This window comes from Capricornis sumatraensis, chromosome 20 (genome assembly GCF_032405125.1).
Source record: "Capricornis sumatraensis isolate serow.1 chromosome 20, serow.2, whole genome shotgun sequence".
Lineage (NCBI taxonomy): Eukaryota > Metazoa > Chordata > Mammalia > Artiodactyla > Bovidae > Capricornis > Capricornis sumatraensis.
In genome coordinates, this window is record NC_091088.1 from 21,441,280 (window position 1) to 21,454,181 (window position 12,902).

General features: G+C 35.8%; 1 protein-coding gene across 1 annotated transcript in view; it reads right to left on the minus strand.

Moving 5' to 3' along the window:
* ITFG1 (integrin alpha FG-GAP repeat containing 1) overlaps positions 1–12,902 on the minus strand; it is a 307,723-nt gene that overhangs the window by 44,275 nt on the left and 250,546 nt on the right. Inside the window, exon 14 of the mRNA XM_068991936.1 lies at positions 11,413–11,491. Coding sequence (XP_068848037.1) covers positions 11,413–11,491 — 79 coding nt within the window. The remainder of the gene's footprint in view (positions 1–11,412; positions 11,492–12,902) is intronic.

Here is a 12,902-nt window from a genome sequence, read left to right on the forward strand (position 1 = left end):
ATTCTGGTAGTTTTCTGCCTTAAATCTTATTTTGAAGAAATGGAAGTCTTAGTACTGATTTCATGTAATCATTCAACAACTATTTGGATGTCCTAGAATGGGCAACACACATAAATACAAAATACACTCCTCAATGCACCTATAGTATATGGGAGATAAGACAAAACTAATGATACAAGGAAGAGTGTGGTAGGTGTTGTAAGGAGAAGTACAAAATAATATTCTATTGACATTTGGTGGAAAGAATTTATTTCCAGTTTTGAGAGCCAATGGGATGGTACTGATATTGTCACATTTGAAGTTCTGAGATATAAGAATGGGTAAGAGTTAGAGATTGAAAACATGAACAAAGGCCTTTATCTTGGAAGGTCTTTGAAGCTGGATAAATGGGAAACCAAGCTGGATATGTATCAGATGCATAAAGGGAGTAAGAAAAGATAAGGCTGGTAGGTAATTTAGGATTTAGTTATGAAAACCCTTGATTCTTAGGCAGTAGGCATCCACTTTGGGATATAAAAGCAAGAAACTAGATTTCTAAGAGATCTCAACATTCTAGAAGCTAATCTCTATGTTACTGAGCACAACTGTTCAGGCAATTGTTATCTAAATTTACAATGAGCAATGTCAAGAGATTACGGGAAGATGAGAAAATATTAATCCCCGATTTAGGTCTTTGTGGGAGTAGTGTCAGGACCTATGAGGCATTATGTTGAGTATGCACATTATCATGGATCTGTAACATACATTTGTTTTTTTGTGGTCTAAAAAGTCCAGATCAATAATGGAAAAAACATATGAGAGGATAAAAATTTAGATTTTGTTTTAGGGTAGAGCTAGTTTAAAAAGGGAAATACTTATGAGGAAGTTGTTAAAAATATAATTTGTGATTAAATTAGTACTTTCTTTAAATTTACTTATTTGACTTTACCTTATACTATATTTCTAATGAATTTAAGATAGGGAGTGGTGAAAAATTAATTAAGGAGATGCAAAATCTAGTTTTTTTTCCAAATACCTTTTTTTCCTTTTTTCCAAATGCCATTCTATTTCATCTCCAGAATTTTATTTCATTCTTGCATCTCCTCAGGATATACTGAGTGGTTCCTATGTAACAGGCATTGTATACATAATATATTTGTGAATTTAAATCTTCACTGTAGCACTTAGAAGCTTTCTATGGTTCCTGTTGTGCATAATTTGAAGTTAGAGGAAAACATGGCTAATGACAATAGTCCCTAAGTAACACTTAGGAATGAGAAGGAATAGTATTACTGAATAATGAGTGAGATTTTAATTAAATTCCTTTACCAAATATACTTACATGTAGACAGAGTTTGCTGAGTAATTTACACATTGTAGGATGACAAAATATTTGCTAACAGAAACCACAGAATAGACCAATTATCTTCTTTCCCCCACTTTCTGTTCTCAAAGCTGTTATGTGGTAGTTTCCCCTTCAGTATTAGTATTGCAGTCTAGTATCTATAATACTAGAACTCAGTTCATAAATAGAATTTCATGAACCAAAATTTCTGGTTTCACTGACACTATAATTTCTTATTTTCTTTCTTTTGGTTTCCCAGAATATGACTTTGACTCACTTGTACTGTGCAGATGGGACTTTTAACTGCTCAACAGCTGAATAATTTGTTAACTTCCCTTGCAGTTTCTCAGACTTTCTGCATTTCTTATAATTAATTAATTTATAAATTCAACTTACAATTAAATGAAGAGGATATATCAGTACTGCTTATGAGCTATTTCATATTTCCCTCCCTCCCTTTCTCTCTTTCATTCCACTGAAAAAAAAATCATTATTAACCATGCTCTCATCTTAATCTCTGTGGACTTGCCAATACCTATCAGATCTTTAGTTGGTATAAGATTAAGGAAAGGGAATGATTCTTCTTGTAAGAAGAATTCATTCTTTAAGATAAAAAGAATGTCATGGATAACCCAGCAGGGCATAACAACTCCATTCTCTTTTGTTATGAATTACAGTTTTTGACACAAAAATATGCCTGATTAAGTATTATTCAAGCTAAAATTTCTGGGTATGACAATTTAAAATATGATGAGTAATTAAAATAAAATGACCTAGGACTAAAAAATTCTTTTATGGATAATTACATGTGGATAAATGGAACATGACTATACTCTGGAGATAATTTCAGAAAATATGTAGGTGAGAAATGAACATAAAGAATAATACATATTTTTGGACACTGGAAGATGTAATTAATTGACAGCTATTTATTAAAACGGAGAAACCTGAAAGGTTAAAATTTTAGAAAGACAATGTGCTTATTATGTGTTACAGCAAATCATTTCTTCTTAGTGCTTCTTTTACATCAGTCTGCCATATGTTTTAACTGCTCTTATATTTGAGGCTTATGATGAAGGGTGTATAGTAGGTAAACATTACTAATGCTTTTCTGACATGTTAACAAATAGTAACTTTAGAGGACTAATGGGAAATAATTTTATAACAGCAGGGCTAAATAAGCTATTTAAGAGGTAGAAAAATACTTGTTGGTCTAATAATGTTATTATTTAGAAATGACCAACAACTCACTAAGGCACACAGTCTGGCCTACATGCCAGACTAAGTTCTTATTTAATATTATTTAGAAAATTTGGCTCCTTATTATAGATTTCTAGCTAATTTATAAAAGTAGTAAACAGTTATTTAGAAAATTAATGACTCCTCTGTAATATAACTGTCTAATAACATTTAGCTATTGGCTTTGCCAGGAAGTGGAGTAGGACCACAGAGTACTTGGTAATAATGATAAAATCTGTCTATAAGCAAAAAGGATAATTAGGCCAGGCCTTTTCTGAATAACACTAAGGCAAGTTATTATCTCTGACAGTGGCTTTCAAACATTTTTGACTACAGTCCACAATAAAAACTAAATTTTATGTCACCACCCAGTTAAGAACACAAACACATACTAAAACTTTCATGAAACAACACTAAATGTGGGATACTTCTGATATTTTTTACCTTTTATTCTATTAAATATAAAGTCCTTATCAGAAGTCATTAAAATCATTTCATAACCCACTAATGAGTAGTGACCTTAGCTGCTCTATAAGAAAACCAGGGCTATTTATGTGGTCATTCTCTTCCTAGAGTAGAAAGTACTCTACAAGTGGGGCTGGATGGGTTGGAAGGTATGGCTTAACCAATTTCTTTAGATTCCAACATGCTTTAAAAGTGAAAGTGAAAGTTGCTCAGTTGTGTCTGACTCTGCGACTCCATGGACTGTAGCCTGCCAGGTTCCTCTGTCTATGGAATTCTCCAGGTCAGAATACTCGAGAGGGTTACCACTCCCTTCTTCAGGTGGTCTTCCCAACCCAGGGATCGAACCCAGGTCTCTCACAGTGGAGGCAGATTCTTTATCATCTGACCTACCAGGGAAGCCCATCAACATGCTTAATTAACATTTAAAGTAGAAATTTCATCCTTTAAAATTTGGCATAGGTTTTCACAATAGTACTTCCTTAATTAACTGCTACTTCCCTGTTTAGAATGTACATTTATGCATGAAATATAGCATATGGTTAAAATATTTAAAAATATTTGATTATTTATTAATATATTTCTCAAATTAAATATATTTCTCATAGCAACATATGATCAGTGCACTAAACTAAAATGCAAAAACTATATAAAGAAAATCCCACAACCAAAAGATAATCCTAGTAACATTTCTATATGTCATTTTATTTTTATATTTTCCCTACACATGGGTATACTAAAAACATCTACACTCATACAATTTAGATTATGCACACAGATGTGCCTCCTTCCCAAGCGGTAGACCCTAAACATCTGTTCACTTCATCAAAAATTATTCTAAAATATTTCATAGGCTGGAAACTATAATAAGATGTCATAATTTATTATTTCTCTATTTTTGGACATTTAGATTTTCCCAGTTTGCTACAGCCTTTTATTTTTGGCCATGAAAATGTATGCATTTATTTGACTTATTCATTTAATTGCATTTATTTCTCTATAGATATTTTCTCCTTTGTTTTTATGCTTACAGATTCCTTCCCAGTCTAGGGAAGAAGTAAATATTTAACTGAGTAAGAAAAACCCCAAGTTCCATTTTTGTTTTGGGCAATCACATTAGGAAATACTGTTCCATTCACTTAAAAATACAGCTGCTAAGTCACTTCAGTCGTGTCCAACTCTGTGCGACCCCATAGACGGCAGCCCACCAGGCTCCCCCATCCCTGGGATTCTCCAGGCAAGAACACTGGAGTGGGTTGCCATTTCCTTCTCCAATGCATCAAAGTGAAAAGTGAAAGGGAAGTCGCTCAGTCGTGTCTGACCCTTAGCATGGACTGCAGCCTACCAGGCTCCTCCGTCCATGGGATTTTCCAGGCAAGAGTACTGGAGTGGGGTGCCACTACCTTCTCTGAAAAATACAGCAGTGGGTAGTAAATATCATTGAATGGGTTTTTAACATCTAATTAGATATATTACTAGGTGTCAATGCCTGGCTTGTAGTAGAAGTTCAATAAATATATATTGTGAACAACAATCCCTATTAAAAGTTTTTTCCTGTATCTAATTTTAAGAGCAGTATTTTGGTAGGTTTAAATTTGCATAAAATTTACCTTTAAAAAAAAAGCACTAAAAGTAGTAAATACTTATGAAAATGTAACAAATAGGACATGAATTTCTTGAAATCTTACTCCCAAGATAAATGTTAACAATTTGATGAGTATTTTTCTAGATTTTTTTTCTATGAAGTATTATTCATTTAAGCACACAAAAATATGTCAAATATATCTTTACTGTTATCTTTACAGTTGGGAAAAAAGGAACAAATTATCCAGTTACTGTATCCATATGAAAAACAATTTCACAGGAAACTAGAACTAAAAAGAATGAAATTTTGCCATTTGCAACAACAAGGATGGACTTTGAGGGTATTATGCTTATTGAAGTAAGTCATAGAAAGACAAATGCTGTGTTTTTACTTATATGGAGTTTAAAAAATAGAACAAATGAATACAACAAAAGAGAAACAGGCTTATAGATACAGAGTACAAACTCGTGGTTACCAGAGGGACATGGAGAAAGACAGGCAACCCAATCCAGTATTCTTGCATGGAGAACCCCATGAACAGAGGAGCCTGGGTGGGCTACAGTTCATGGGGGTCACAAGAGTCAGATACAACTTAGCAACTAAACCACTATCACCACCAGAGGGAAGAGCAGTAAGGTGATGGGCAACAGAGGGGATGGGAATTAAGAGTTAAGAACAACTAGGTATAAAATAAATAAGATACATGGATATAATGTTCAGCACAGGAAATATAACCAATATTTTATAACAACTTTAAAAAATATAATGTATAAAAATACTGAATAACTATACTGTACTCCTGAAATTAATATAACACTAAGTCAACTAAAGCAAAGGAGAAAAGGAAAGATATAAGCATCTGAATGCAGAGTTCCAAAGAATAGCAAGAAGAGATAAGAAAGCCTTCTTCAGTGATCAATGCAAAGAAATAGAGGAAAAGAACAGAATGGGAAAGACTAGAGATCTCTTCAAGAAAATTAGACATACCAAGGGAATATTTCATGGAAAGATGGGCTCGATAAAGGACAGAAATGGTATGGACCTAACAGAAGCAGAAGATATTAAGAAGAGGTGGCAAGAATACACAGAAGAACTGTACAAAAAAGATCTTCACGACCCGGATAATCACAATGGTGTGATCACTCACCTACAGCCAGACATCCTAGAATGTGAAGTCAAGTGGGTCTTAGAAAGCATCACTACAAACAAAGCTGGTGGAGGTGATGGAATTCCAATTGAGCTGTTTCAAATCCTGAAAGATGATGCTGTGAAAGTGCCACACTCATATGCCAGCAAATTTGGAAAACTCGGCAGTGGCCACAGGACTGGAAAAGGTCAGTTTTCATTCCAATCCCAAAGAAAGGCAATGCCAAAGAATGCTCAAACTACTGCACAATTGTACTCATTTCACATGATAGTAAGGTAATGCTCAAAGCCAGGTGTCAGCAATACGTGAATCGTGAACTTCCTGATGTTCAAGCTGGTTTTAGAAAAGGCAGAGGAACCAGAGATCAAATTGCCAACATCTGCTGGATCATCGAAAAAGGAAGAGAGTTCCAGAAAAACATCTATTTCTGCTTTACTGACTATGCCAAAGCCTTTACTGTGTGGATCACAAAAAACTGGAAAATTCTGAAAGAGATGGGAATACCAGACCACCTGACCTGCCTCTTGAGAAATCTGTATGCAGGTCAGGAAGCAACAGTTAGAACTGGACATGGAACAACAGACTGGTTCCAAATAGGAAAAGGAGTACATCAAGGCTGTATATTGTCACCCTGCTTATTTATATTCTATGCAGAGTACATCATGAGAAACGCTGGACTGGAAGAAACACAAGCTAGAATCAAGATTGCCGGGAGAAATATCAATAACCTCAGATATGCAGATGACACCACCCTTATGGCAGAAAGTGAAGAGGAACTAAAGAGCCTCTTGATGAAAGTGAAAGAGGAGAGTGAAGAAGTTAGCTTAAAGCTCAACATTCAGAAAACGAAGATCATGGCATCCGGTCCCATCACTTCATGGCAAATAGATGGGGAAACAGTGGAAACAGTGTCAGACTATTTTTGGGGGCTCCAAAATCACTGCAGATGGTGACTGCAGCCATGAAATTAAATGACGCTTATTCCTCGGAGGAAAACTTATGACCAACCTAGACAGCATATTAAAAAGCAGAGACATTACTTTGCCGACTAAGGTCCGTCTAGTCAAGGCTATGGTTTTTCCTGTGGTCATGCATGGATGTGAGAGTTGGACTGTGAAGAAGGTTGAGCGCTGAAGAATTGATGCTTTTGAACTGTGGTGTTGGAGAAGACTCTTGAGAGTCCCTTGGACTGCAAAGAGATCCAACCAGTCCATTATGAAGGAGATCAACCCTGGGATTTCTTTGGAAGGAATGATGCTAAAGCTGAAGCTCCAGTACTTTGGCCACCTCATGGAAGAGTTGACTCATTGGAAAAGACTCTGATGCTGGGAGGGATTAGGGGCAGGAGGAGAAGGGGACAACAGAGGATGAGATGGCTGGATGGCATCACTGACTCAATGGACGTGAACTCTGGGAGTTGGTGATGGACAGCGAGGCCTGGCGTGCTGCGATTCATGGGGTCGCAAAGAGTCGGACACGACTGAGCTACTCAACTGAACTGAAGTCAACTATACCTCAATTTAAAAAATTAGGGCTAGGCTATAAGGACATGGAAAGATTTAAATTATATATTATTATATGAATAAAAAAGAGGACAAGTCTTTAAAAAAACTGATCTACCGTTATGAAAATAAAGAGATTTCCCCCATTTTAAACCATTAGTACATTCCTGTGATAATCACCTGATTGATGGTCTTAAGAAATTCTTTCAAAATACAAATGTAATTAAATGAATAGTATTTTTGATAGCATTTTTGATTGATAGTTTGTAAGTGGGCTAAATTTTCAGTTTTAGATATGCTGATTTTGTATGGTTGTTGTTGCTCAGCCTCTAAGTCATGTCAAGTCCTTGCGACCCCATGGTCTGCAGAACGCCAGGCTCCTCTGCCCTGCACTGTCTCCTGGAGTTTGTTCCAATTCATGCCCACTGAGTTGGTGTTGCTCTCTAACCACCTCTTCCTCTGCTGCCCCCTTCTGTTTTTCCTTCAATCTTTCCCAGCATCACGGTCTTTTCCAATGAGTTGGCTCTTCACATCAGGCGGCCAGAGTATTGGAGTTTCAGCTTCAGCATCAGTCCTTCCAATGAATATTCAGGGTTGATTTCCTTTATGACTGACTGGTTTGATCTCCTTTAGTTCAAGAGACTCTCAAGAGTCTTCTCCAGCACCACGAATGGGAAGCATTAATTCTTCAGGGCTCAGCCTTCAGTGCTCTTCTGCTTCTGTTAGGTCCTTGCTGTTTCTGTCCTTTATTGTGCCCATCTTTGCATGAACTGTTCCTTTGGTACCTCCAATTTTCTTGAAGAGATCTCTAGGTAGACAGAGACTCTTGCCTAGGCATTTTCTAGGCAAGAGTACTGGAGTGGGTTGCCATTTCCTTCTCCAGGGAATCTTCCCGACCCAGGGATCGAACCCATGTCTCCCGCATTGTAGCCAGACACTTTATCATCTGAGCCACCAGGGACTGAGAGATCTCTAGTCTTCCCCATTCTATTGTCTTCCTCTATTTCTTTGCATTGTTCACTTAAGGAGGCCTGTTTATTTCTCCTTGCTATTCTCTGGAACTCTGTAGTCAGTTGGGTATATCTTCCTCTCCCTTGCTTTTGGCTTCTCTTCTTTCCTGAGCTATTGGTAAAGCTTCTTCAAACTACCACTTTGCCTTCTTGCATTCCTTTTCCTTTGGGATGGCTTTGGTCAGTGCCTCCTGTATAATGTTACATAGCTCCATACACAGTTCTTCAGGCACTCTGTCTACCAGATCTAATCCCTTGAATCTATTCGTCACCTCCACTATTTAAATGAAAGGGATTTAATTTAGGTCATATCTGAATGGCTTAGACTCTTTCCCACTTTCTTCAATTTAATGCTGAATTTTGCAATAAGGAGCTCATGATTTGAGCCCCAATCAGCTCCAGGTCTTGATTTTGCTGACTTTATATAAAGCTTCTCCATCTTCAGCTGCAAATAACATAATCAATCTGATTTCTGTATTGCCCACCTGGTAATATCCATGTGTAGAGTCATCTTTTGGCTTATAGGAAAAGTGTATTTGCTATGATCAGCATGCTTGCTCTCTTGACAAAACTCTATTATTCTTTGCCCTGCTTCATTTTGTGATCCATGGCCAAACTTGCTTGTTATTCTGGGTATCTCCTGACTTACTACTTTTGCATTCTAATCCCCTATGATGAAAAGGACACCAAAGGACATTTAGTGTTAGTTCTAGAAACTGATGTAGGTCTTCAGAGAACTGGTCAACTTCAGTTTCTTTGGCATTAATGATTGGGGCATAGACTTGTAATGCTGACTGTGATGCTGAATGGTTTGCCTTGGAAATGAATCGAGATCATTCTGTTGTTTTTGAGACTGTACCCAAGTACTATGTTTAGGACTCTTTTTTTGACTCTGAGGCCTACTCCATTTCTTCTAAGGGATTCTTGCCCACAGTAGTAAATACAATGGTCCCCTGAATTAAATTCGTCCATTTTCATCCATTTTAGTTCACTGGTTTTAAGATGTTGACATTCCCTCTTGCCATCTCCTGCGTGACCACATCCCATTTACCTTGTTTAATGGACCTAATGGTCCAGGTTCCTATGCAGTATTGTTTTTACAGCATTGGACTGTATTTTCACTACCATCATTTTCATATCCACAACTGACATTCTTTCTGCTTTGGCCCAGTCGTTTCATTCTTTCTGGAACTATTAGTAATTGCCCCATGCTCCTCCCTAGTAGCATACTGTACACCTTCTGACCTGGGGCCTCATCTTCCAGTGTCGTATCTTTCTGCTTTTTGATATTGTTCATGGGGTTCTCACGGCAAGACTGCTGGAGTGGATTGCCATTTCCTCCTCCAGTGAAGCATGTTTTGTCAGAACTCTTCAGTGTGACCCATCTGTCTTGGGTGGCCCTGCACAGCATGGGTCATAATTTCATTGAGTTATGCCAGCCCCTTTGCCACGACAAGGCTGTGATCCATACAGGAGTGGCTTTGTAAACTAGCTATAAAATTATATCAGCTTTATGAAGTTATATTAGCTTCATAACATGAATGAATAACTTCATCTTTTTCTACATTCTGAAACATTTAATCTAGAACTGAAATTATCAGCATCTTGAAAGTCTAAAAGAGGGACTTCCCTGGTGGTGCAGTGGTTGAGAATCTGCCTTCTGGTGCAGGGGACATGGGTTCAATCCCTGATCATGGAACCAGGACCCCACATGCTGTGGGGCAGCTGTGACACAATCACAGAGCCCATGCTCTCTGGAGCATGTGCACCACAGTGTGCCGCAACCAAGGCCCAATGCAGGCAAAAGTAAAATAAACATTAAAAAAAAAAAGTCTAAAAGAGTTCACTGATAAAAAGTAAAACCATTTTGTCCTGGAATCTATTGTACAGTTTAATGTACGTATGTTTTAAAGTGTAAATAAGTAATTTCAATCATCTATATCCAGATTTATTTTAAGTTTCTTTGACTGACAGTGGTATATCAACATATTTGACGATACAATTGACTCTTGAATAACGCAAGTTTGAACTGCTCAGGTCTGCTCATATGCAGATTTTTCTCAATAGTAAATACTACAGAACTATATAATTCACATTCGGCTGAATTGAAGGATATGGAGGAATTAGGCCCAACTATAGATTGTAGGCAGATTTTCAACTGCACAGAGGGTTGGCGCACCTAACCTTCCGTGTTATTCAAGGGTAAACTGTAAGTAATTGAGTTTGTCAGCTTCTCCTTGAATTTTTCAGTTTTTGTTTTATGGAATGTTTCTGTGCTGATGAAGTAGCATGACGACTGTTAAATGTGTACAATCAGCTTAAAAGGAAGTACACTCTGGCATACTTAATAAAATTATATAAAATGAAAATTGCCATATAATGAGTTCTTTTTTAATTTAGTTCACTTAAAATTGGAGGAGTAACAGTAACTCTGTTTACATGTACTTCCTCATGGTTAGGACTTTAGCAGTCTCAAAGAGGCATATGTGTATGTTAGTATTCCTTTTCCTTCTTAGAGAATTGAAATGTTTGGACCTTATCTCAGTCAGCTAAGCCATCTGTTAAGATCAGACATCCTTTGCTTGTATTATTTCCCATTTGCTTTGATTGCATTTCCCTTTATTCAAATGTAAAACAAGATTTTTCTTTATAGTCACATATCAAAACAATTTACATATTATATAAATTTGTATAATATTTCAGTTTCTATTCGACATATGAAAAAAACTAGGATTAATGTAGTAGTGAATTCCTAATTTTTACTTCTTTTAAGATGAGCTCTGTTAACACAGTCACCACTTCATACTTTGATCAAGATGTCTCTTGTTACTTCAACTTAAAAGTAAGGACAATGGTTTGGCTTCATGCAATAGGGATATATACAGAATTTAGTGTTAATATATTTATCATGAGGACTTTTGGTAATCTACTGAAGTGAGTATACAGAAAGACAAAGTATAATATAAAAAGTGAAGATTTTATAAAGAGTGTGAAAACACAACAATAATTTTTGCCATTCAGTTTACTTTTGTTAATATTTGGTTGGCCAAAAAGTTTGTTTGGGTTTTTCTGGAAGATGTTACAAAATTTTCAGCCAACCCAATATATTGATGAAATGTACTGATATGCATATCTAGTCTTACCTGAACCATTTTTGAGATATCCATTTGCATCTACAGTTGTATACATGATGTAAGGTCCAGGCTGATTTACTCCAAAGGGCTACAATAAAAAAGAAATAGTTAAGCCTTGGAAAGTAAGTGCATCATCGGAAGTTTCAGGCAATCTATTACGAAAAGTAAATACTTCTATATAAAATTCTTACATATTAGATAGCAGTTAGAGAACATGTTCATAAATAGATAACCAGTGTTATCTATTAAAAAACCTTGTATTAGTAGAAAATGCTTAACTTTAAATGATTTGATAATTTTACTTATATAGTTAATTAATTTTATTGGATAGTTCTAAAATCTAATAATGTCTCTTCCTTATTACATAAAGATGAATATTTTAGGAAGAATTTTCTTTACTACTTTTGGTCCCACCTTAAGTAGTTTTATTATGACATTTCTGTTGACTACAGCATTGCTTTTCCCTTCGGGAATGAACTGGAATAGTTTATATTTTCCCAGTAAATATAAATAAAATCCATCCATTGTAATCCTAATAGAATAAAAAATACTGATGAGTTGTTCTAAAACATTTTATATCCTGCACTAGACTGAGAGAATACATTCTTTTCCAGTTAAGGAAAATGGAAGTTTTATCATATATATAAATGTTAAAATATATTTGGTTACGCCTCTTTTAAATTTCTATGTAAATGGAACCATACTTTATGTATCCTTCTGTGACTGTTTAAAAAATATATTAACATGAGACTCATCCATGATTAAGCATGTACTGTAGTTCAAGGTTGTATTCTACTGCATGATTATAGCATACATATTTTTCATTCTTTTGTTGATCAACACTTGTTTCCATTTTCTTTGGCCATGATAAACATGGCATTCTTATGTATGTCGCCTGAGGCTCAGGTGGAGAGTACTCCACTGCATGATTATAGCACAAATATTTTTCGTTCTTTTGTTGATCAACACTCATTTCCATTTTTTTCCCATGATAAACATGGCATTGTTATGTATGTCACCCAATGCATAAATGCAAACATCACTTCTACTACCTGTAAATTACTTCACATGCTTAGTAACAAACATCACTAATGTGATATATACTTCTTAACACAAAATATTTCATCTCTTACGGGTTTGTTTCTTTGGAATGGTGAAAGCCCTTTAATATTTTAAACCTGTCTCATTGCAGTGAGGCTTGGAGATAATACTTGTGAGACTATATTTATCCCAGTGTTGTAACCTCAGATTCATGTTATTACCCATGGTCTAGTTTATGTACTGGAAGACCAGTATCTTAGGCTGTAAGTACTGTATTTTGTGAACCTTCCCAAGTAAATTCTTGAATATTTTTTTCTAATCCACATTTGGAAAATTTCATATTCCTATCTATAATATCTTATTTTACAGATTTTATAAGTTTTTTCTTTTTTCCTACAGTCAATTGAAAAAAATCATATAAGCAAGTCTGTTATGAGTCCTAAAGCTGAGATTAACTT